This window comes from Olea europaea, unplaced genomic scaffold (assembly GCF_002742605.1).
Source record: "Olea europaea var. sylvestris unplaced genomic scaffold, O_europaea_v1 scaffold398, whole genome shotgun sequence".
In the NCBI taxonomy this organism is placed as follows: domain Eukaryota; kingdom Viridiplantae; phylum Streptophyta; class Magnoliopsida; order Lamiales; family Oleaceae; genus Olea; species Olea europaea.
This window is the reverse complement of record NW_019259379.1, coordinates 472,344-497,924: the sequence shown is the minus strand read 5'-3', so window position 1 is coordinate 497,924 and position 25,581 is coordinate 472,344. Positions and strand designations below refer to the sequence as shown.

The 25,581-nt window shown below is 35.5% G+C and overlaps 3 protein-coding genes across 6 annotated transcripts; 2 read left to right on the top strand and 1 right to left on the bottom strand.

Moving 5' to 3' along the window:
* Positions 1 to 522: 522 nt before the first annotated feature.
* Positions 523 to 1,296, top strand: LOC111387306. The gene has a single exon (XM_023011855.1). The coding sequence runs from the start codon at positions 523 to 525 to the stop codon at positions 1,294 to 1,296; it is 774 nt and encodes a 257-aa protein (XP_022867623.1).
* A 1,060-nt stretch (positions 1,297 to 2,356) lies between these two features.
* LOC111387289 (protein FAR-RED IMPAIRED RESPONSE 1-like) lies at positions 2,357 to 5,341 on the top strand. Of its 2 annotated transcripts, none has more exons than XM_023011834.1 (3): positions 2,357 to 2,482; positions 3,044 to 5,157; positions 5,249 to 5,341. In XM_023011834.1, the coding sequence occupies exons 1-3, from the start codon at positions 2,461 to 2,463 to the stop codon at positions 5,324 to 5,326; spliced, it is 2,214 nt and encodes a 737-aa protein (XP_022867602.1). In that variant the 5' UTR covers positions 2,357 to 2,460; the 3' UTR covers positions 5,327 to 5,341. The 2 variants fall into 2 exon arrangements, with proteins under 2 accessions (XP_022867602.1, XP_022867603.1); XM_023011835.1 differs by having other exon boundaries at positions 2,361 to 2,482; positions 2,987 to 5,157.
* Positions 5,342 to 15,232: 9,891 nt separating this feature from the next.
* On the bottom strand, positions 15,233 to 24,764 carry LOC111387292. Of its 3 annotated transcripts, none has more exons than XM_023011839.1 (6): positions 24,413 to 24,763; positions 23,731 to 23,845; positions 22,790 to 23,443; positions 17,101 to 17,209; positions 16,117 to 16,181; positions 15,233 to 15,724 (listed from the first exon to the last, which is right to left on the bottom strand). In XM_023011839.1, exons 1-5 carry the CDS (start codon positions 24,493 to 24,495, stop codon positions 16,156 to 16,158), a joined length of 987 nt encoding a protein of 328 aa, XP_022867607.1. In that variant the 5' UTR covers positions 24,496 to 24,763; the 3' UTR covers positions 15,233 to 15,724; positions 16,117 to 16,155. The 3 variants fall into 3 exon arrangements, with proteins under 3 accessions (XP_022867607.1, XP_022867608.1, XP_022867606.1); XM_023011840.1 differs by having other exon boundaries at positions 15,267 to 15,735; XM_023011838.1 differs by lacking the exons at positions 15,233 to 15,724; positions 16,117 to 16,181 and having other exon boundaries at positions 17,054 to 17,209; positions 24,413 to 24,764.
* Positions 24,765 to 25,581: the final 817 nt, after the last annotated feature.

Sequence of the window (25,581 nt, the reverse complement as noted above, 5' to 3'; positions counted from 1 at the left end):
AACATGCATCACATATTTTTTACATGTATATAAATTTGTACATTGTTCAAATTTGGACGCTAAATAGATAACCATCAAAATTATCAAATGGCCAACAAGTCTCATATCTATTAATGCCCCATAAGAGAAGGAAGTAACATCTACTCTTGACCATATACCAAGTAACCTAGAATGAGTTTCTCTATAGAGACCTTTCCCTGTTGTCTTACTTCTCTCCTCGCAAGTTTCTAGAAGCCAAAAATTATATTTATATTACCACACAATTAAAACTATTTATCAAATAGTATACCCACTACTAAAAACATTACAATTGGACCCTTCTGAAGAGCCACAAGGAAACAAGAATAATTTGTGATAACCCTACACACTTCTTGATATCATCTTGCCCTATAATTATTAGAACCGGCCTTCTCAATTTCCCTCCTTTTCTTTCCCTTTCAGTCAACCTTAGAAATATCTTAATCCATATAATTATATATAGAATTCTCAGTCCATAGCTACCCCAATTTTCTTTCTCTGAAAATGGGTGATTCTGCAAGTTTTCAAGATCAAGTAGATACAACAGAAGAAGCAGAAGAGACACTTTCTCTTTGTGATTTTTCTCTAAATGTTGACGAACCCGAAAAGAAGGATTTTCCCAAGATTCAAGATCGAAGATCATCGTCCGAACCCTCGGATTTCTTCGAGTTCTTTAGTGATGTTAGCTCCGACATGTCCCATGCAGAAGACATCATTTTCTGTGGTAAACTCGTACCCTACAAAGAACAACCTCTTTTCAAAATCAAGGATCATATTCACAATTCTCTGTCTACAGATGACAATAGCCTAAACAGTTTTACTACAAGAAGGTGCGAATCATTGTCTGCTCAGAACACAAGATCGCAGAAAACGAAGAAGTTGATGAGAAACAGCCGGTCTTTAGATTACAGAAAACTACGTCGTAATACGAGCTTGGTAATGAAATCTGAGGACTCGGAAATTCAAAGAAGTTCATCCAAAAGTTCGACGAAATCTGATGTCCCGGGATCAAAGTTATCGAAACCAAGATGGTATATTTTGATGTTTGGCCTAGTGAAATTTCCACCGGAAATGGATCTACAAGATATAAAAAGCCGGCAGGTTCGCCGGAATGTTCCAGGGAGTATGTTTCCGGCGATCGAAACAGGCATGAAGGCTCCGGTTAGCCGGAATGAACGGAGAAATTCTTGGGGTCATGATTTGTTAAGAGTGTTAAGTTGCAAAGATCATGGTAGCATAGCCGTGACCGCCCCCAGTGATTTTGTGCCTCATGTTTGAAGGGTTCAAAAATCATGACGTGACGAAATTTATTGTAACTCGTGAAAATTTTAAATAAAGAATATTTACGTTATTGCTGCGAAAATTTTACGTAGAAGAGAAGATAGTGTACAGTGTGAGCCCCATATATTTGATGTTGAGAAGAAGAATTGATAATCAATGAAGTTCACAAGAATCCCATGAATACCATATTTAGAGGCTGTTTGGGAGTGATTTTGAGAATTGATTTTTTGACCGATAGAAGAAAAGTGGGGTCCATCTGTGAGAGAAGAAGTCAAATATGACGGCTGAAATAGTGAAATAACGGTCAAAAAATCAATTTTTTGGGTGAAAAAATCGGGCCCAAACAGCCCCTTAATTATCTTTTTTATATAGGACAATTAATTCCGTAGTATATTTCCCTTTTCTGTTTTAAATTTCAGGCTATTGATTGGCGAGCCAAAGTCAAAGCTATTAGCTTGATTGGTGGGCCAAAGTCAAAGTTAATTGTTACAATGGTAATTGAACTTATATCTGTGGCTTCGATTGCTTCCTAAAATTTAAAATGTCAAGTTTTGGATATTAAACTTTGAAAAATATCGTACATTACTTATCGGCATAACTTTCATCTCAAACTTCTAACGGGATGCACATGTGACGCCCCATCACACGACTAAACTTTGAGGTAGTCAAATTTTGACTACTGAACTTTAAAAAATATTTTACATTTATCACTGAATTTTGAAAAACGTTATACATTACTCACCGAATTTTGAAAAATACTATACATTACTCAATATAAACTCGTTATTTTTTAAAATTCAACAGTTATGCTAGTACGTAATGTACCACATATTTCAAAGTTCAATAGTCAAAACTCGATATTTTAGACTTTAGTGAGCAATTTAAGACATAAACCTAAGTTTAGTAAGAAATCTGAAATCGAATTCATAGACTTAAGTTTAGTGACCAAAATTCGATATTTTAAACCTCAATGGCCAATCAAATACACGTCCGTAAGTTCAATGGTCACTGGAACAATTAACTCTCAATCTTCAGAAACAAAACTCTCTCTTAAAATGCAAAATCACAATCAATTGAAAATTTCAATGTGAAATTCCATTAAATTCTCCACAAGATTTATATTCGAGAAGATGCGGCCCGAAATTCGTTAGCCCTAATAGTATGAATTTAGCTTCAAGAATTGGTTAGTCTTGTTTTCATGAATTTAGTTTTTTTCCGTCTATGGTTTTCCGTCTTTGGACTTTTTTTGGCTCATGCAGGCCCGAATACATTTATTTTGTTTTTTTTTTTTTTTAACTAATGTTTTCTAGTGTAAATGGAATATAGCATTTCACCAATTATTTTTTTCGGATTTAGTGAACTTTATATGCTTCAATATTTTCTAGGATACGAAATTTTTTCCCCTATTTCTGTAGTTTGAATCAATTATGATCATCCCGTTATTATGTGGAGTCAAAATTAAAATGTAGGGAAATGGGTGGTTATTTAGTTAAAAGGGGGAGCGAGGGGGGAGGGATTGCTTTACAGCAATTTGTTTGCTTAATTATAGTGGATTTTGACAGTCCAAGCAAACAAATAAATAAATAAATAAAAAGAAGAAGAAGAGAGGAAGCTGAAGTTTCGGCTATAGTCGTGTTCCTTAAGCCAGTTATCTCATGCACCATTGCAATTTTCTTTCCTTTTACAGGAGAAAAGTTTATTTTTCGTTGAGCTAGTTAAAATACTGGTTTTGGAAATGTTGTAGATAGTACGGTGAATGTTAAGGACAATGTGCAAGGTGGTGAAGAAGCAATTGTTTTAAATATGGTTGATGTTGTGGATGAAGCACAGGACAGGGATGGCCAGAAAGCTAGTTCTCCTAAAAGATCCCTTGCAGGAAATGGAGGGGATAACTTTGAGCCACATGATAGTGTTGAATTTGAATCGCATGAGGCAGCATATTCGTTTTATCAAGAGTATGCCAAGTCGAAGGGGTTCACCACCTCAATAAAAAACAGTCGTCGCTCAAAGAAAACCAAAGAATTCATTGACGCTAAATTTGCATGTTCAAGATATGGAATCGCACCAGAATCAGATAGCAGTAGTAGTAGACGTCCAAGTGTGAGAAAGACGGATTGTAAAGCCAGCATGCATGTGAAGAGAAATCGAGATGGAAATTGGTATATCCATGAATTTATAAAGGAGCACAATCACGAGCTATTACCTGCCTTAGCGTATCATTTCCAAATTCATAAGAATGTTAAATTAGCTGAAAAGAATAATATTGACATTTTGCACGCGGTTAGTGAACGGACAAGAAAGATGTATGTTGAGATGTATAAACAATCTGGTGGACTTCAAAATCTAGGCATCATAAAGAATGAATTTGATCATCAATTTGATAAAGGTAGGTACTTGGAATTAGAAGAGGGGGATGCAACATTCATGCTCAATTATCTTATGCGATTCCAAAAACAGTATCCTAGTTTCTTTTATGCAGTTGATTTGAATGAAGATCAGGTTCTGAGAAACTTGTTCTGGGTTGATGCCAAAAACAGGAAAGACTATATCAGCTTCAATGATGTTGTTTTATTGGATACCAGTTATATGAAAAGCAATGAGAAGATGTCATTTGCTCCATTTGTAGGGGTGAACCATCATTTTCAGCCCATGTTGCTTGGGTGTGCCTTGTTGGCAGATGAAACTAGACCAACATTTGTCTGGTTAATGAAGACTTGGCTCAGAGCAATGGGTGGGCAAGCTCCTAAAGTCATAATCACTGATCAAGACAAAGCTCTGAAATCAGCTATTGAAGAAGTTTTCCCGTATTCACGTCATTGCTTTTCTCTTTGGCATATACTGGAAAGAATCCCTGAAACTCTTGCTCATGTAATCAAGCAGCACAAAAATTTTATGAAAAAATTCAATAAATGCATATTCAAGTCATTGACGGATGAAAAGTTTGACATGAGGTGGTGGAAGATGGTCAGCAGATTTGAACTGCAAGACAATGAATGGTTTCATTCATTATATGTAGACCGCAAAAAGTGGGTTCCCACCTTTATGAGGAATACTTTTTTGGCTGGATTGTCTACAACTCAGCGAAATGAAAGTGTCATCTCTTTCTTTGATAAATACATTCACAGGAAAATCAGTCTGAAAGAATTTGCGAAACAATACGGTATGATACTTAAAAATAGGTTTGAAGAGGAAGAGTTAGCAGACTTTGATACTAACCACAAACAGCCAGCGCTAAAGTCGCCTTCTCCTTGGGAAAAACAAATGTCGAGCATTTTTACACACACAATATTCAAGAAATTTCAAGTTGAGGTTTTGGGGGTGATAGGTTGCCATCCTAAGAAGGAAAGTGAGAATGGAACTCATATTACTTTCAGAGTTAATGACTGCGAAAAGACAGAGAATTTTATGGTTACATGGAATGAGGCAAATTCAGAGGTTTCTTGTTCATGCTTTCTGTTTGAATATAAAGGTTTTCTTTGCAGACATTCAATGATTGTCCTTCAAATGTGTGGCCTTTCAAGCATCCCATCTCAATATATTATGAAGAGGTGGACGAAAGATGCCAAAAACAGTCATTCGTTGATAGAGGGAACCGAAAGAACACAAACTAGGGTGCAGAAGTACAATGATATATGCAAACGTGCTATTGAATTGGCTGAAGAAGGTTCAAGATCTGAGGAGAGTTACAGTATAGCTTATCGTGCATTAGGTGAAGCACTGAAGAACTGTGTGAATGTTAACAGAAGTGCTGCTGATTATAGCAGCAATGCTACTTCTCTTTGTTGTGCTGAAGAAGAGAATCAGATAGTCCAGGCTACCAAAACAAATAAGAAGAAGAGTACAAACAAGAAAAGAAAGGTTGGTTGTGGATTATTTCTCATTATCTATATATTCACTCATTTTGTTATATACTATTTGCCTCCATAAAAAGTGTCTGTGTCAATCCCAGTTACAATCAGAGCCAGGAGCTATAGTTGTTGAGGCTCAAGGCAGCTTGCAAGAAATGGTAAGTTATACAGTAACCTAGACAGTCCTTGTGAAATGTTGCTTACGATGAATAATGAGTTAATCTTTTGTTATAACTTGAACATATTCCATTCTTTTCCAAAATGATGACATTGATTGGAATTACTGATATACTAACATAAGCATGTACAACATACAGATATATGTCTCTCTGATGAGATTATACCGCCTTAATACATGTTTGGATCATTGATAAGACCTTAGTTCCTTCGCTTTCGCGATAACTCTATTGTTATCATAATACAATGGCATGTGATCAACAATATCAGGAACTCCAAGTTCATTTATGAACATCATGATCCATATTGCAACTCTTTACTACTTTTGAAGTAATCATGTATTAGGTTTCTACTATGAATCAACTGTTGCTTCACGTTTGGAACCTTTCCAACATTCCGTTTAAGAGTAAACCAGTTTCTCCATATGAAATCTTCTCAAGATTTCATCTATATAAATTGAGATGAGTTAGGCAATTTTCTAGATCTATCTCTATAGATTAAGTTGCTTCTCCCATATCATTCATGAATAAATCCTTTAACAACCATTATTTCAACGATTGAAACATAAAGATGTTGTTTTCTATAATATTAGGAATACGACAATGCTCCCACTATCTTCTTGTAAACACGCAATTCGTCTCCAAATTGATAAAATCAAACACTTTGACTTTTTTATCAAATCGAAAATTTCAGCTTCAAGTGACTTTTCTTAACCTATAGTCACGGTATGCAACTGTTGCAAGCAAAACCCGAATGGACTTTAATAAGGCTACAGGAGAAATGTTTCACCAAGGGCAACACTTAACCTTTACTTCTAGCCTTGCTTTGTATATATGGATATTCTCATCCATATCGACATTTTCCTTGTAAACTATTTACAAAAATTTATGCATTTTATTCCATCAGGAGGCTTGACCAAGGTCCAAACCTTGTTCACATACATCGAGTTCATCTCGAGTTTCATGACCTCTTGCTATCTTTTTTAAGTCAACACTTGACTTTATTTTGGTGCAACTACCAGGTTCATTATCCTGGATCAGTAATACCTAATTATTAATCATGAATTCGCACATTCTTGAAGGTCGAATGATCCCACTAGATTCACATAGAGCTGGCATGTTCTCAGGAGTCTTTACTTCCTGATCAAGAGTATGTCTCATATCAGATATGGGATCAAACTCGGATCTATCTACCTGGTTAACTATATTTGTGGATTCTTGAACTCTTTCAAGTTCTATTTTGCTCCCACTGTCCTCTCCTAAAGTAAACATTTTTTCTAAGAAGACAATATGTCGTGAGATGAAAATTTTCTTCATGATAATAGAATTTATATTCAAGTATCTGCTTTGAATATCCCCATAAATACGTATTCATCAGATTTAGTATCAAACTTATCCGATTCAACGTGCTTCAGATAAGCGTCATGGCCCCAAATTTTCATATAAGATAAATTGGGACTATTGCATTTCCATAACTTGTATGAAGTTCTGTTAACCAACTTAGATGAGACATGATTTAGTGCGTTCCACACTGCAATTAATGCATGATCCCAAAACAATTTTGGAAGATTTGCATGACTTGTTATTAATTGCATTATATCTAATAGTTAACGATTCCTCCTTTTAGATACACCACTATGCTGCAGCGTATATGGAGGAGTCCATTGCAAGAGAATCTCATTCTCTCTTAGATAATTTAAATTTTATCTTTAAGATATTTTCACTCGATTGAATCTTAATGTGAGGGTATCTTTACCTATTTGTTTCTTTACTTCTAGTTTTAATCCCTTGAACTTTTCAAAAGTTTCATGTTTGAGTTTTATCAAGTATACATAATCATTGATGAAATAAGATAAACATTACCTGACATCAATTGACATGAGTCCATATACATCACTATGTATTAGACCAGTAATTATGCTGACATTTTTTCTTTTCAAGTAAAAGAAGATTTGGTCATTGTACCAGACATGCATAATTTGCACTTGTCAAAATCAATTAATCTCAAGTATACATCTTATATGTAACTTTGAAATTACATTTCATCTCTATGACAAAGTCTGCCATGCCATATTTAGGTAAAATTAGATTATCACTTTTATACCTCTTAACTTCTATACTCATTATAGAATGCTTAGTATTAAAGAATATAAACGTCGTTTTGTAATTTACCATAACTATTAGGATCTTTATCAAGAGAAATAAGAACAACAATTGTCCTTAACATTAAAATAGTTCATGTCCCACCATGAAATTCATTTAATGTTCCAGTTATAGTGGGTACAAAGCAACATTTCTCTAATTCCAATACTAAAACAAAAGGCAATGTCAAGAAATATGCTCCTACAGGCAATGCAGCAACCGTTGCTCATCTTCAACGTGTACATTAACTTCTCCCACTTGTAGTGGTCTAGTTCTATTTAGTTTCTCCATATTTGTATAAATACGAGATTACATTTCGTATCAAATACCTAAGAAACTCGTGAAGTAGACGTAAGCCACGCAATATTCCTTCTAATGACCTTTCATTCTATAATGAAACCAAGGGTCATTAGATTTGATATTGTCCTTCGCTTAGACCGTCTTAACCATACTGGGTGCTTTCCCAAAGTCCATTTAGATTTCCTCTTAATACCCTTAGAGAAATCAATGGCTTGCCAACTTCTAACTTTGTTATTGAGCATAACAGTCCTAAACATGTTAAGCAACTTAATGAGTATGCATTCGAATTTATTCATATCATAATTTATAATTAGTATGAATAACTCTATGACAAAGATTGCAGAGCTAAGTCAATACTTAGTTCATAGTTAATGATTGAACTCTATTGAGACATTTCTCAACGTTAATCATTTTCAGTGTCTAAACATCGATTGAAGATTACTCTATCATTTTGCACTGGTATAGTTGTTTGGAAGTCTCATATCCTTCCACACATGATTATTATCATACAACTCTTTGAAATGAAAAATCATGCATTAGCATCTATACTCTCAAGTCACTTTTGTAACTCAGGTGACATAATTACAAGCATCACATATGTGCTGTGCTATCATTATCACCGTGTTTATTACAGTAGTCACCTCTTCCTTAATTGAGTCATCAGCAAGTGTCTCTAGAAAGTGCTACTTAAGGACATAACCAATTTTCTCATGCCTGAGAACAATTCTTAGATTGTAGTGCCAATCAAGAAAATTCAGTTTGGTTGTTGGCATCCAATATTTTATTCAAAACATATGGTTACTCAAAATTCAATAAATATAAATGACGAAAACGAAAAAGAATAATATATAAAATGCAATAATTAATTTAACATGAACTTTTATTAAATTAATTATACTCCCATTGTTTACTTCAAATTTATGACTCTCTTACATAAATTTATGGAATCCATACTTAACTCCCAGTGGGCTGAGATCCCATCTGTTACATCAAGATCTTGAGCGTACTCAACAAACCTTAATATAACATTTGGATAAATACTATTATCAATTGTATCTCCATACAACTCTAGGATCGTCACGCTGACAACTCTTTGTCTTCACACATCTTATGTGTTAGTTTAACATGCCTCTAAAATTTATCTCCTTGAATGTACTCAATAAAAGATAAATTCTAGTTAAGTCAAATGCGTCATTCAGAAATATCAAATATTTTATAGTGTCAAGCATATCTCTAATAGACCAGCCTTGAGTGTAATCAACAAGTTGAGACGATTTGGGACTCTGATTTTTCACTACAATGATGGAAGACGATTATAAATGTGACTTAATATTTTATTGAGGGGATTTGAATTCAAATGTCTCATCGTAACAATCATATATATTTTATTATACATCCACCATGCAAATAAATATATGTAACATAATATTATAGTGTAGACGACTATGGACTTTTACTATCTAATCTTCCCAAACCATAAGGAAAATTAGTTGGTCAATTCCCATGGGGTATATCATTGATCATACAATGCTCCATCTTTATGGTCTCCTCCTCTTCTAGTTTCTTCAATTAGCTCATCTACAACTTGTATCCTATACTAGTTGGCACGCAAGCCTAAATGAAATTGGACTCGCATGCCCATAGTAACAATAATAATAACGGACTCGCAGGTCGCAAATGATTAAGAGCTCGCAGGCCCATAATAATAACAATAGTAATAGGCTCGCAGGCTCATAAAATGATAAGAATAAAATTAATCATTCAATACATCCACATGGTCGAATCCATAATCGTCCATTAATAAAACATTCATAACATAAATGTATGCCTATATAATATATAATATTATATGCAAACATGTTTCAAGTATCTAGCAATTAAGGTCGTCTAAACTCTTTTAGAAAAATTGATCGGAACAATTAAATAATTAATTAATCATATTAATCAATTATTTAATAAGCGGCCATATTCAATTAAAATCCAATTTTAATTAAATACCAATTTAGAATCAAACTCTAATTCCATAATTATAGGGCGGGACTATTTAATTAAAATCACATTTCAATTAAATATCAAATTAGAGTCTAACTCTAATTTCATAATTTAAGGCGGTTGAATTTAATTAAAATCAAATTTTAATTAAACACCAAATTAGAGTCTAACTCTAATTTAAAGAAAATTTTAGGGCGAAACAATTTAATTAAAATCAAATTTTAATTAAATGTCAAATTAAAATCCAATTCTAATTTCAAGAACATATTCGGGCGAATAATTAATTAAAATCAAATTTTAATTAAGTATTAAATTAGAGTCCAACTCTAATTTAAATTGAATTAAGATTTTAATTTAGGATAAAACTCCTAAATAAAATAAAATTCATTTAGGGGTTAAAATTTATCATTTAAGTTAAAATCTAATTTTAACAAAAATATAAAAGTCATCAATTGTAAATAAAATTTTACTTTGAGTCAAAATTAAAATTATAGGTCAAACCCATTCAAAATATAATTTTAAAACAATTTTAAAATTCAAAATCAAAACCATTTTAAAAATTGCAATTTGACCCAATCAAAATTTATTAATAGGCTCCTCAACTTCTCAAATTGCAAGAAGGCACTTTATATTAAAATTACAAACTTGACCCTTGAAATCAAATTTCAAGCAGGGACCTGCAAATTATGAATTTGCACAACAGGTCCCTGTCTCCAGAACACCCAACCCGATCATGAAACCCTAGAAATCCCAAAAAAATTCTCTCCACCCTTTTCCAGATTTTAGGGGCGGCGATATCCACCTGCGACGGAAGCAACCGCTCCTAGCCGCTGAGCAGCGTCGGACACTACTACCTAAGAAGTAGCAGGCGCAGTGGGCGGCAAACACTGCTGCGTTCTGCGCCATCGCCGGCGACACTTGTTGCCGTCAGTATCCCACCTTTTTTTTATTAATATTATTTTATACCATTTAAATCATATTTAAAATAATAAAGATCAAATTTCATAAATTGCTAGAACCTAAAAACTGAACAAAATCAACTTTTGATTTTTCACATATTCAAGACAATTTCTAACAAATACAAAGTAAGCTTTAATATCACTGTTGGGAATCTAGTTAACATGCGCAAACGAAAATTAAAACAGATTTCGATTCCCACCAGGAATCTCTTTGTGTTTAAATAGAAATTGTGAAAAGATTGTAGCTTTTCAAGATCTACAAACTTCTTTGTTATTCTTTTCGTTCTAGCAATTTTGATTCGCCACTCACAGCTGTCCAATTGTCTAGCCTCCAATTGTGATCTACACAGAGAACAAGATTGTAAGATTAGGATTTTCTTCTTGTGCTAGCAAGAAGAATGAAAAAATCCCTACAAATTTGATGACCTTAATCATATTTATATAAGCCCGAACGGGCTTGGCCTGACTCGGTCCAACATTTAATTAATCCATTTAATTAAATTCGGTCCGTGAATTAATTAATCCAAATAATCAATTCAAGCCTATAAATTAGCAACCCAATTAATTAATTTATTCAACACTTGTTAAATTAATTAATTGACAAATCACAATCTTTCAGTTCCCCTTTTGTGTGCGACCTATAAGGTTCCGGATCACGATACCTAACGACGTGAAATATTATTTTGATCTAATCAAAATTGATAAATTAAAACACCCTTTTAATTTATCACTAATCACACTCGCCGTCTCAGATTGACATCTAGCAATGTGTCAGGACAATACATGTGACGGGAAATGTTACGTGGTATGACAAAATCAAATTCGTTCGTTTACAGTGAAATTATAATCCCTTCGTTAATATGATCCGATCAATTACGAGATATGAAAGTGTGTCAATCTCGATTATCGATCATATCTTTCACTTTACTATTAAGTCAATATAAGTCGAAAATTCCTTTTCGTTTTATGAGTACACCTTGGTCAATGATTTCATTATCGACTTAATTGAATGAAACGCAGATCATAATCTCTTACTATTTAAGAGTGATGATTCCTCAATTGGTCATTCACAATCTTTATATGATTCTTGACATATTCGAATGATACTGTATTAGCGGCCCTTGACAGAGCAACATCCAATACCGTCAAAGCATGACTGTCCTCATATAAGATATTATGACGACCTTAAGTCAAAGGACCAATACCACTACTGAACGTTAGAGATTAACTACTGTCACTCAGATAGTTATCCATACGGAATCTCTAGGCGGGTCTTCAATGTTTTGTTTTATAACAAAATATCCACGTGTTCATTTAAATGTCACCACACTTTAGCTTGTGAGATGAACTATTTACTTCACAAGTAAGAAATGTTACACGCGATGGTCTATCCGTAATAATGATATCCGTATCTCGTTATTACTTACGACTACGGACGATTTAAGATTCAATCATATGTAATCTGTATCTCACAATCATAACTCCTTGTGATTAACGAATTATGAAGATTTGAATCTACGGACTCTATTATTTAATTTAATTGTCTATTAATTAAATAATAAATCTGCCATTAAATTACATTAATTATATATCAAAAGATTTATGTCCAAGATTGATTGGATTTAGGGCATAATACTTACAGTACGTTATTCCAAATTACTGACTACATGTGTGATTATTAAAGCACGCAAGTTCAGATTAGGCAGGAGGCGCCGCCCCCGTTTACGGTTTGGATTGTCGATATGCAATTTTTTCGGTCCCATCGTTATTTTGGTTTATATATTCATTTATTATGATTTTTTAGCTCGTACATAAATATATATGATTTGTGAATCTTACGAAATATTTTAAACAATAAATAAACTAGAGCCAAGGGAAACATACGTTGTCTTCCTTTTGTTTTGTTGAGGAAAGTGCATTCACAAACTATTGTTCTAGTAACAAGTTGCATGCCACCCTTTAAAAAGAACAAAATGTTAGCATAACCAACAAGTAGATATTCTATAGAAATACGCTCTCTTGTGTTTATTTGGTTTCTTGTTTGATTCTATAGATATAAACATTGATATGATAATGAAATTGAAGCTATTGATGAAGCTTCTTCAATAGCAAATTTAGAAACAAGTGTTACTTATCTTCCTTCAATTTCATTCTCATGTTTAAGGAAGAGAAAATAATAGGAAATCCTCGAATGCGTGATAACACTTCACAATTATAGGAATTTCGAAAGCGAAAGATGTTAGGTGTTCGTGCAACAATTATGTGCATGGTTATGCTTGTAAGCTTAAGAAGTATGGAACAAGTACTTGGAAGAATCATTTTTTAATCTTCTCTCACTAGAGAACAAAAGTTAATAGAATGTCCGAGTAAAAAAAAATTGATTGTGAATCACTTGTTTTTTTGGATATACCAACTAGGAATTACACATATTTGATGTTGGAAGCTGGTTTAAAATTTCAAATAACTTTTGAAAGGTTAGAGGATGATGGTGTACATTTCTTAAATTACTTCCAGGAGTATGATGGTTGTAGAAGATGGGGTGGACTTCCTAAAACTTTTGATTGAAAAAGTACTTTTTTGTCAAGTTCCTCAAAGGTTTTTATGAAGTAACTTCGAAATTTAGTACTTCGTTTCATGTGAGCTGTTTATTTTCATGAAATATGTTTATATGGAGGTCAAGTGGTGATTATATTGTAAGTTAAACGGCTATTAACATAAAAGAAAAAGTTTGACAAGTCCTAGTGAAAATGGAAAGTTTAATTGATTGTTTTTGTGTTTGATCCAAGATATTAATTGGAATATGTTACGAAATGGGGAGGTTAATCGCACAAGTAAAACTAAGATTAAAGTAAGAAGAGAGATTTGTAGAGGAACAGAGTAATTTCATTAATTGACAACTAGTGAAGAGAAAAATATAATTTCAGCAATCTTGATCAACTAAATGAAGAGTCCACTATTTATATGGGATATGTCAAAACCCTAAAGGTAATCTAAAAAATGGAATTTGGTCAAAATACGCATGAAATCGACATAAAGAGAAAAACCTAGACAGCGTTGTTGCTCGAGCACTGTCTGGTGGCAGGCGAGCAACAGCTCTGTCACTTGAGTGAGAGCTCGACGATAGGCGAGCAACAGCTCTCTCCTCCAAATATTTTTCCTACTACTTGAGCGTCTAGCGAAAATCCGGCCACTTTTCTTATCGCTCCATAATTTTGATATCTCCATGACTACTTCAACTAGGACTCAATACATACAAGAATTTGTGTCACATTACAATAGTTGATTACTATTTTGATAATATTACGAGGATAAGGAAGTTGTTTATAATATGACAGATTTTGAAAGACAATTTGATAACTATTTACGATTAGCATGTGAGATGTGAAGCAAATCCTGAAATCAATCATCTAGTGATGTGGATTTTCTTCAGCAACAGAATGTCCTACTTTGTGTGTGTCTTAGTCGTATTTTTAGGTTTTAGAGAAAATAAGCAGCAAAAGATTTAGTTGAGCTAAATAATTATGTGGATTGATACTTTTATGATGCTTGCGAAGTTATGTGGAATAATGATTTTAATGTTCTTAATTTGCGGAGGGTTAATAAAACTAAATATATCCCTATTTGGTATCGATTTAAATCAGATTTTAATCAAGTCAAAGTTAAATAATCAATTTTAACCACATATTTCATAGGTTCCACAACTTTTCAATAACATATTTAAAAATCTTTTATCAAAATCTACTAAAATCTAATTTTAATTCCCACCAAATAGGGCTGTAGTATTTTGTCCAAATTTGTAAGAGATGTTATAGTAGTTCGAGTGCTTGTAGTAGCTTCAGAGAGTGTTTTCAGTACTTGAGGAAGAATTCTTGATTTCTTTTGTAGTTCTTTAACCCCTAGGATGGTTGAGGTTTTGGTATACACTCAAAATAGGCTTAAACAGTCTCCGGGCATGGAGAGATTCTATATGAATTGTGTGAAGGTGTGTAACAAATTGAACGAGATAACATAGCTAATCAGCTATCCCGTGAATTACATTAAATGTGTTTTCATCTATTACACTTATACTCTTAACTTTTTTCGTCAACACATTTTTATTTTTAACATTTCATTGATTAGAAAATCTTGTCTTTCACCATAATTTTTTTATAGGCCTTCTGTCCGAACTTCCTCTTATGTACTTTTCGCTTTGAAAGAGTTTGAACTTATCTTATCCCTCACGAAATTCTAAGGCCTCCCCCTAAAATTCGAACCCAATACAACAAAATGATTTGAGAGAGATTATTTCCATCTGAATTTTGATTCCTTATTGAAGTGGCAAAATCCATACTTGTACTGCTTCTAGTTTAGGCAATTAATGGATGATTGGAAGTCAACGATAATTTTAATACTGGAAAAAAAAAAAAAAAAAAAAAAAACCCAACAGACCCTAACAGCTTCTCACCGAACCAGGTCGGACCGGTTCGGTTTCAGAAAAAGCCAAAACTGACCTAGTAGGTGCAATAGTTCTCATTTCTGCATTGGTGATAAACACGATGTCCATTAGATAGTTGCATCAGAATAAAACCTGTATACATGGGCATACTACAATGTTTTGTTCTCGTGTCTCGAAGGATGAGTTGTAAGAATCACCAGGAATAACCGCAAAGGGAGCAGTAAATTAGCAAACCTAGAGCACAGATCTACGAGGAAAAACATTCATTAAATACACGACATACCAGAAGACAGTGTAAGATATAACAATCCACAACCCCAGACATTAAACATGACACGTCTGAGGTTCTTACATTGATTGGTATATTCTACGCTATGTTTGTTTCTGGAAGCTTGCGTTCCATCTAACCAAATGCATATACATTTAGTTTGAAGAATCAAAATGGCAAGCTGTCGAATGCAATAGGTATTATACTTGAGCTTAATATGAAGTCACTTCATATAAAGAAATATCCAAAAACTTGACCCCGCCCTGCCTCGGAAGATTTCTCCATCAACAGCACGAAACCACGTCCTGCAAATGTCCTAATTTATTTTCAGTTATCATATAATTAGGAGTATGAACCAGCCATGAAAAGTAGGAAGTAAACGACGCTTGTGATTCTGAAATATGTAATAATTGGACATCATCTTCCTGAATTCGTAAACTGGAAGTAGAAGATAGCAAGAAAAGTAGACAGATTTTTTGGTCACAGGATAGGAACTGTTTTTTGCTTCTCATAGTATACAAGCAGAATTTCTTCATATGAGGAAACAAGATTGCAGCATATATCGTGCAAATACTTTTTGGTACAGAAATGAACAGAATCTCAGAAGAAGTTCTAGCTAAATGTTCATTTCATCATCTTCTCTTCAGAGTGCCCCCAAAATATAACTAAACAAGAAGGTCAAAAATGGTATACATACCTTTTCTCTGGTTCACTAACAGCAGAATTTAACTCGAGCTTAACCTGAATAGAACAGGAAAGGTACTGCAAAAACCAAAAAACAACCTTTATTTGCTATAAAGGTCGCACATGTGGGCATCCAAAAAGTGTCCTTTTCAAAATGCATTTCATACTGTTTAATTTTAAGTATTAAGTGGATCAGGAGTAGTAGTAGTACATGAATCGAGTGAAAATTTATTGGGGGGAAAAAAAAGGGGAAAGAAACAGATCCCATAATCAGCAATCAGATGATTCACAAATCATTTAGTCAAATTGCATTTCCAAGTTGGACAAATTCTTCAAAAAAAAAAAAATAAATAAAAGGATGTGGCTGATATAAAAAAATATAATTAGAAACAAAGTAGAAAGAAGTACAAAAGAAAGAAAAAAAAACAAAAGTTAACTCGAGGAATAAATATTAGTCTTAAAAAAACAAGTTATAGGTAAAAACTTAGAAAAATGGCAGATATTAGAAAGAAGAAATGCTTGATTACTCTGTAAATCACCCCTTTTACTAAAAAATTTATTTGAAAGAATATATAAAAAATATATTTTTATCTATCATTTATGTTCCCTGAATGAAGAAAATATTATTTTTTGAATCAACAAATATAATTATGAATAATCCATTTACAATAACGAAGCAAAAAAAATATATATAATTAATAAAAAAATAGAAAACTGATTGAGTTTATTTCAACTATAAAAAAACTCACTTTATTATTCTAGTAATAGGAGGACAAATTCACATATTTTTTATGAATTAAACTATTTGTCACAAGCACATGTAATTTACACATTATTGCAGTCCCAAGTTATTCACTCGTCTAATCAAAATCTGTTCTTCAGTATCAAGAAAAACCATTTTTTCTTAAGCCTGATGTGTAAGTAATTATAATAAATTTGCTCTTCCTAACGGCCAACAAACGTTTTCAGTAAATATTAATTTGAGCAAAGAGCTTACCAACTAAGAAAATGGTTAGCATCAAAGCAAGTATGAATCGAATGGAATTAACAGGCAATGTTGGCGAAATTTGTTGTTGCCTCTGACTTCTCGGAGTTCGTTTGAACAGCTGAAAACCATGTGGAAATGCACCAGGTGTTATATAAGCAAAACCAACTCAAAAAATCTATTTATATATAGAGAATTTATTGAAATTATGCCAAAGGAGGCACAAGACCATGAACAGCTCTAGAAGGACAATCTGATAGGCCCCCAATCACGCACACTTATTCTAGAAGAATCAAGAGAAAGGGAGGGAGTGGGGTAGTAACTAATTATGTTAGGAATCTGTTTGGCACACTTATAGATAGTAGGGGAGAAAGGAGGAGAGGTATGACCTGATTAATGTAAGTGCCATTTAAGAGAGATTCGGCCCTCTCGAAAGGCTGTCCATTATCATTCCAGTTGCTGTAATTCGTTCTTTTCATTATTGTAAAAGTACTTCTAGCTTCCACAGATCCATTGTTTCTTTGTCCCATCATTATTTTCTATTTTTATCCTATCAATATTGGTATCAGAGCACCCTAAATCAGCCCAAATAGAACCATGACTCTTGCGGATAGAATGGGGGAATTGGAACAAAAGGTTGAAAGCAATCACCAGGAGATGACCGGTCTCGAAATCCTACGATCGGATTTTAAGTCGATGCATTCCAAGTTCGATCTTCTGCTGCGTACTTGGGAAAATCAGGAGAGGGAACGAAAGGATAAGGGCCCAGCCATGGAAAACTCACCGGTGACACAACAGGAATCTGGGGTAACACAGTCCAGATTAGAGGGAAGTCAGAACAGTGTGGAGTCAGGCAATGATTGGAGGTCCGAACCACGAGTCCGGCGGTTGGAGATGCCCGTTTTTGAGGGGGATGATCCAGATGGGTGGATATTTCGTGTGGAGAGGTATCTTAGCCTCAACCGAATAAGTGAAGAGGATAAAGTGGAGGTAGCTGCTGTATGTTTCAACGGTGAGGCCCTGGCATGGTATAAGTGGGAAGAGAAACGAAGGCCACCAACAAATTGGGAGGATCTGAAAGCACAACTCCTTCGCCGATTTCGGTCCACGTAGGGAGGATCCTTGTGCGCTCAATTTCTCTCTATCCGGCAAGAGGGCGTGGTCAGAAATTATCGCCGGAGGTTTGAAAAATTGGCCAAGCCGTTGAAAGGCATATCTGAAGAGATGCTAGAATCAATTTTCCTTAATGGGTTGGTGCCAGAAATCAGGGCAGAAGTATATTTACTCAGACCGGTGGGCTTGGAGCAAATGATGGAGGTAGCCCAAATGGTGGAGGATCGAAATATTATTAGCCAAACTACCCATACCGATTTAGGCCCAATTAAATCCAAAAGTATCCCATATAATAGCTCAAATCCCCCACAAACCAAGATCACCCAAGCCCGAACCACAATACCCTTACATCTGACCACAAATCGCCCCAACCCGTATTCCAAATCTTCCACACCCTTCAGGAGACTCACCAACGCAGAGCTTCAAAGGAAGAAAGAAAGAGGCCTATGCTACCGTTGTGACGAAAATTTTACTATTGGCCATAAATGTAAGAGTAAGGAGCTGCAAGTACTGGTGATTCAGGAGTTGGAAGACTCGAAGCAGACGGTGCCGGAAGAGTTGACAGGAGGCGGAGTCGCGGTGGATGACTTGGTAGCAGCCGAATCGGAGGGAGGTTCGATGGGTCAACCGGTCGAACTCTCCATTAATTCGGTGTTTGGGCTCACAACACCTGGAACGATGAAGCTACAGGGATGGATTGGTCAGAAAAAGGTGGTGGTACTAGTGGATAGTGGAGCTTCTCATAATTTCATCTCAGTTGGACTAGTGCGGGAGGAAGGACTTCCATTGTCGGGCATGACCGGATATGGTGTAATAATGGGCACCGGTTTGACCGTAAAAGGAGAAGGCGTGTACAGGCATGTAAGGTTGAAGCTGCCGGGCATGGAAGTGGTGGAGTACTTCCTGCCCTTGGATTTGGGGAGTTCCGATGTCATACTCGAAATGCAGTGGCTACGGAAATTAGGGAGGATGCAAGTGGACTGGAATAATCTCACAATGTCCTTTGCTAAGGAAGGGGTGACTATTAATTTACAAGGGGACCCGAGCCTTAGCAAAATTCCAATATCATTGAAATCCATGTGGAAGGCTTTCAAGGAACAAGGCGAGGGGTTGTTACTGGAATGAGGGAACATCATGTTATCCTACAATCCACCTTTGCAACGGCCACCGGCAATTGTTAAAGAAGTACTGGAAGAATATAAGTAGTCTTTGAGGAAATCACACAGTTGCCTCCCAAACGAAGACAAGACCATGCAGTAGTGTTAAAGTCTGGGGCTGAGCCAGTAAGTGTCTGACCTTATCGATATCCCCATTTTCAGAAAAATGAAATTGAGCGACTAGTGCGAGAGATGTTAGTAGCCAGTATCATTCAGCACAGCACCAGCCCTTTCTCAAGCCCGATACTCGTAGTAAAGAAGAAGGACGATAGTTGGCCTTTTTGTGTAGATTACCGAGCTCTAAACAAAGTAACTGTGCCTGACAAATTCCCAATCCCTGTCATCGATGAATTACTGGATGAGTTACATGGAGCTAAGATATTCTCAAAAATCGACCTCCAATTAGGTTACCACCAGATTCGGGTTAAGGCGGAAGACGTGCCAAAGACTGCGTTCCGAACTCATAAAGGGCATTATGAATTTCTGGTCATGCCCTTCGGCTTGACTAACGCACCAACCACCTTTCAGTCCTTAATGAACGATATTTTCAGAGATATGCTCAGGAAATGTGTTTTGGTGTTCTTTGACGATATATTGGTATACAGTCAAACGGAAGGGGAGCACAAAGACCACTTGCAAAGTGTATTGCAGATCCTGGTAAACCACAGGCTTTTTGCCAACAAGAAGAAATGTTCTTTTGGGCAGAGGAAAATTGAGTACCTCGGGCATATTATCTTAGAATTGGGAGTTGCTAGTGACTAGTCAAAAATTGCGGCCATGTGTGACTGGACCAGACCAAAAAATCTGAAGGAGCTGAGGGGATTTTAGGGTTAAGAGGTTATTACAAGCGATTTGTAGAGGGGTATGGGAAAATGGCGTGGCCCTTTACTCAACTATTGAAAAAGGATAGCTTCGGATGGAATGACACGGCTGAAGTTGCATTCAATAAACTTAAAGAGGCCATGACAACAACTCCGATATTAGCCCTTCCAGATTTTTCACAGCCTTTTATTATTGAAACTGATGCTTCTGGTATTGGTTTAGGTGCCGTTTTAATGTAGAATTAGAGACCTGTAGCCTATTTCAGCCAGGTCCTTCCACCCAGGACTTAAGGAAAATCTGTTTATGAAAGGGAGCTCATGACAATAGCTTTGGCAGTACAAAAATGGAGGCATTACCTTCTGGGAAGGCAATTTGTGGTGAGAACAGATCAAAAGAGCTTCAAATTTCTCCTCGAACAGCGAGTGATCAATGAGGAGTATCAGAAATGGTTGACAAAATTGCTGGGATTTGATTTTGACATCGAATATAAACCTGGGCTAGAGAACAAGGCAGCAGATGTATTGTCCAGAAAAAAGGGGAATAGTAACATTTATGGCTCTCAGCATTCCAAGTGTCTTGCAAATAGATGAAGTAATTAGAGCACAGATGGATAATCAGCACGTGAGAATGATGAGGAATGCCATTAAGGATAATCCGTTGTCTTACCCAGGCTATACAATTGTGCAAGAAGTCCTATTATACAAGGATAGGATCACCATACCGAAGGACTCTCCTTTGGTCCGACTGGCTCTACACGAAGGACATGATAGCAAAGTTGGAGGGCATGGTGGATTTCTTAAAACCTACAAGAGAGTGGTTCGCACATTTTACTGGGTTGGCATGAAGAAGGACATTCGGGAGTATGTGGCTGCTCGTGAAGTTTGCCAACAGTGCAAATACTCAACGTTGACTCCAACCGGCCTATTACAACCTCTACCTATTCCAGAACGGGTTTGGGAAGACATATCTATGGACTTCATAGAAGGTATGCCTAAGTCGGAGGGGTTTGATTCCATTCTGGTGGTGGTGGATCGACTAAGTAAGTATGCTCATTTCATTGGACTTAAACATCCATTCGTTGCACCCTCAGTCGCTTCAATCTTTATCAAGGAAATAGTTCGTTTGCACGGGATGCCACGCTCCATAATATCTGACAGAGACAAAGTATTTCTAAGCAAATTCTAGAGCGAAATGTTTCGTTTGCAGGGGACAAAATTAAAGCACATTTCGGCCTACCACCCCCAAACCAATGGCCAGATGGAAGTGGTGAATCGGAGTGTCAAAACATATCTGCGCTGTTTTGCTACATTTAGACCTAAAGAATGGCATCGTTTTCTGGCTTGGGCAGAACTCTCATATAATACGTCATTCCATGTATCCACACAATTGACACCCTTTCGCATACTATATGGGAGAGAACCCCCAACTCTGTTGCCGTTTGAGAAGGGCACCACCATTGTTTCTTCCTTGGATCAGCAATTAGTAGAACGTGACAGTCCTGGAGGAACTCAAGATCCATTTGCAGAGAGCTCAACAGCAAATGAAAAACATGGCTGACAAGCACCGACGGTTGGTAGAATTCTCTACAGGTGATTTAGTCTATTTAAAGATAAGGCCGTATCGACGCAAAACCCTGGCACACCGAATCAATGAGAAGCTAGCGCCTCGCTACTATGGACCTTTTAAAATTGTGGCTAAAGTTGGGACAGTTGCCTATAAACTAGAACTGCCACTGGGGACCACAATTCATCCAATCTTTCATGTTTCATAGTTACGAAAAGCTGTTGGGGAGCATCATCTGACCACTCAACTACCACTTAACCTTGGTGCGGACTGGGAACTAACGGTAGAGCCAGAAACAGTATTGGGTGCCCGAACTATTCCAACCAGTGATGCTGAGGATATGGAAGTACTGATAAAATGGAAAGGACTGTCTCCAATGGAAGCCACCTGGGAAGCTTACAGCCTAATCAATCAACAATTTCCCACCTTCCACCTTTGAGGACAAGGTGGCTGAATTGGGGAGGGTGATTGATAGGCCCCCAATCACGCACACTTATTCTAGAAGAATCAAGAGAAAGGGAGGGAGTGGGGATAGTAACTAATTCTGTTAGGAATCTGTTTGGCACACTTATAAATAGTAGGGGAGAAAGGAGGAGAGGTATGACCTGATTAATGTAAGTGCCATTTAGGAGAGATTCGGCCCTCTCGAAAGGCTGTCCATTATCATTTCAGTTGCTGTAATTCTTTCTTTTCATTATTATAAAAGTACTTCTAGCTTCCACAGATCCATTGTTTCTTTGTCCAATCATTATTTTCTATTTTTATCCCATCACAATCCACCTTACAAATCGAACTTAAAAAGTAAAGAGCCCTTTACATAGAAACATTCAGAGTTTGAATCATACAGAGACCAAAAACATGAGAAAAGAGAATGAACTTGTTCAGATTTACTGCAAGTCTAAAAGAGGAAATAAATAAATAATAGTAATTGGTAAGAGATGCATATGCCACAGCATAAATCTCTAAATTTTTCATACAAACACCCATAGTTAGGTAATTTTAGTAGGGGAAAAAAGAACAATCTTATGAGTTATAATGGTATTAACCTGATTTATGCAGTTGATCATCTTCAGATGGCTGTAAATTAACGCTCCTCCCTTTGCTTGAGGATGATCTTCACACCCTGATCTCCAAAAATAAAGTTTGGACCCCTTCTCTTTGGGTGTTGCTTCAACCAATGCATTCCTCTGTTCGTAATCATTATCAATTACAATCTCCAAAGCACTCACACCTGGCAAATTCCGTGCTCTCCAAGAACTAGATTCACCCCTTGCCTCAGGAATTTCTTCCTCTTCTGGCACTGTGGAGCAAATGGCTTCTACATTACTTGTGACAATTTCTTCAAAACCTTTTCTCGTAATTGGAATTTGTGCCTTGGAACCAACTTTAGAGTCAAGTCTAATGTCTTTTCTTGTATGGTTTTTCTCTTTAAAAGGACTAGTTGCTGGTTCTACAAGCTTCGTACTTGAGGTATCGGGAGTTCCTGAAAGAAACAAAGCTAAGTCATCCCGTTCTTCTTCATCCAAGTTTACCCAGCTAAAAGGTTGGTTTCTATCCACAGTATATGACTCTTTTAATGCTGCTTCGACACGGGAAATTTGGTCTTCTATAACGGAAATAAATTGCCTGTGTCTGGTCTTTGTAACATCATCAGCATGATTTCTGTAGCTCAGTCTAACAGCCCTTTCAAATTCTTCCAACTATTGTGCGGAAAGAAAAGAAAAATGATTCAGAACAAACTTCAAGAACTACCTGATTAAATAACCAACTGTGAAAATATACTTATAATGGAATTAGATGGTCTATGTTGAAAAACGGCAGAAACTAGAACCAATCCTCCCACAATAGAGAAAAACATATAGAGCAATTGAAGCCAAAACCAAGAATCAACTCACTTAGTGTTCATTATTTCTATATCCAATGAATTGCTGATACCAGAAATGATAAAATGAAGTACAAAACTCAGTTACAGAAAGAGGTAATCAACCTGCCATTTTGCAGTGCCTAAAGCCATTTGAAGTTCTCTACTAAGTTCATCCAAATTTTGAGCTGCCTCCCCTTCTTTCCTTGCTCTGCACCAAGTTCTATAAGCAGATTCCATTCTGCCAAAGCAAAAATGTCAAGAGAAAATATCACTGAAAGTGGATATTTAGGACTTAATTTCATTTGTGAATCAACATTAGGTATTGCCAAGAACCATGAAAATTTCTATGAAGATTTTACTGTCTATCATTTCTTCCTGTCTCCTAGCATGTCCAAGTTAGAACCAAAAAAATACTCGAAAATGAAAGAAAAGCTACTCAATTACTAAGCAAATACAATTTGCACAAAAATCCAACAGATACAATAGAAAACACACAATTAACCATACCTACATAGAAGCAAAAGAAAATGAAGAGGAACATGAAGAAATTCACAAAAAAAAAAAAAGGGTTCATCAAATTATTGAACCTGCTTAAACCCACTTAATTTTAAAAGCCAAAACGAAATCGACAAAAATATAAAGAAAAGGAAATTAACCGCAAATTCCATATACAACCAAAAACGATTTAATATTTATCCAACACAAGGCACAAACAAAAAATCAATCAAACCCAGATCAGAATACAAGGAATACAAAAGACAAAAAATAGAAACGGATAAATAATTATAATTTATCACACACTTACATATCGGCAGATTGTTGGATCTCCTCAGCTGCAGAAAAGAAGGTATCCTTTTGCCATAAATCAAAACTGTGTGCAACCAACATTTTTCCGTTGTTCCTTTTCTTGCCTTCTTTATCCTGAATAACCCACCACCAACAACCGCTTCAAAACCAACAAATACATAAATTATTGTCTCTCTCTATTGCGTGTGTGAAGATATGCACCCAAAATTAAAGTTCTCCCTTCTCTTCTTTGCTGAGGGAAAGCAAAGAAGGAAGAGAGATTAAGGTAGAAGGAAACGATGGAAAAAGGTCGAGAGAGACAGATGAACGAATCTTTAATCTCTGCAAGTTTTTAAGGGTGTGTGTGTTTTTGATGAATATTTTTCTTTTTTCTTTTTCAGTTTTCTTATTTATTGGAGAACAAATGTGCAGTTATGAGTTTTATCAGGTGCGGGCAGGTGTAGGAGCCTTAAAATAGAACCACCTGCAAATATTTTACTCTTCAATTATTCTCCCTTTTATTTTCTTTATTACTCCAAAATGGATGGATGGGAAAAATTCAAAATTTTGCTTTAAGAATTTAAGGCCCTGTTCTCTTTACCGTTTTCGGGCCGTTTTCTGTTTTCGATTTTTCAAAACGGTGAAAACGTGTTCTCTTTCCTGTTTTCGAAAACGAATTTTCGAAAACGAAAAAAAATTTGTGAAGAAAACACAAAACGACTTTTTTGTCGTTTTGGGCGTTTTCAGTGTAAAACTTGAAAAAACTGAAAACGCGGAAAACCCCTTTTTTTTTTTCGGAGGTGGTATGGTGATTCTCAAAATTTCAAAAAAATAAAAATAAAAATTACTATATATATATATTTTTTTTTTTTTTTTTTTGAGGTGATCTTGTGGTGATTCTCAAAATTTAAAAAAAAAAAATTTAATTTTTTTTGTTTTGAGAAACAAACAAAAAGAACGCATTTTCAACAATTTCTAAACAAACACTCAAAACACAAAATTGAAACACAAAGAGAACACCCCCTTAAGTTTTCTCTTTCCATTCACTACTTTATTTATTTCAAGAATGCTCAATGGTTATGCTGGATTCATAATAGAATATGTTAATTTGCTCGATTACACAAAAAAACTTTCAAAAATTTATTGCTTATTTAATAAGAATTTTGATAATTGATTTTTTGACCCTTA

Coding starts and splice junctions, on each gene's coding strand:
- LOC111387306 (XM_023011855.1), top strand. CDS start 523: ATGGGTGATTCTGCAAGTTTTCAAGATCAAGTAGATACAACAGAAGAA.
- LOC111387292 (XM_023011838.1), bottom strand. CDS start 24,495: ATGTTGGTTGCACACAGTTTTGATTTATGGCAAAAGGATACCTTCTTT. Junction 23,846..24,412: donor ATCCAACAATCTGCCGATAT/GTAAGTGTGTGA, acceptor TTGCTTTGGCAG/AATGGAATCTGCTTATAGAA. Junction 17,210..22,789: donor TGATCAACTGCATAAATCAG/GTTAATACCATT, acceptor CATGGTTTTCAG/CTGTTCAAACGAACTCCGAG.
- LOC111387289 (XM_023011834.1), top strand. CDS start 2,461: ATGAATTTAGCTTCAAGAATTG. Junction 2,483..3,043: donor GAATTTAGCTTCAAGAATTG/GTTAGTCTTGTT, acceptor GAAATGTTGTAG/ATAGTACGGTGAATGTTAAG. Junction 5,158..5,248: donor GTACAAACAAGAAAAGAAAG/GTTGGTTGTGGA, acceptor TGTCAATCCCAG/TTACAATCAGAGCCAGGAGC.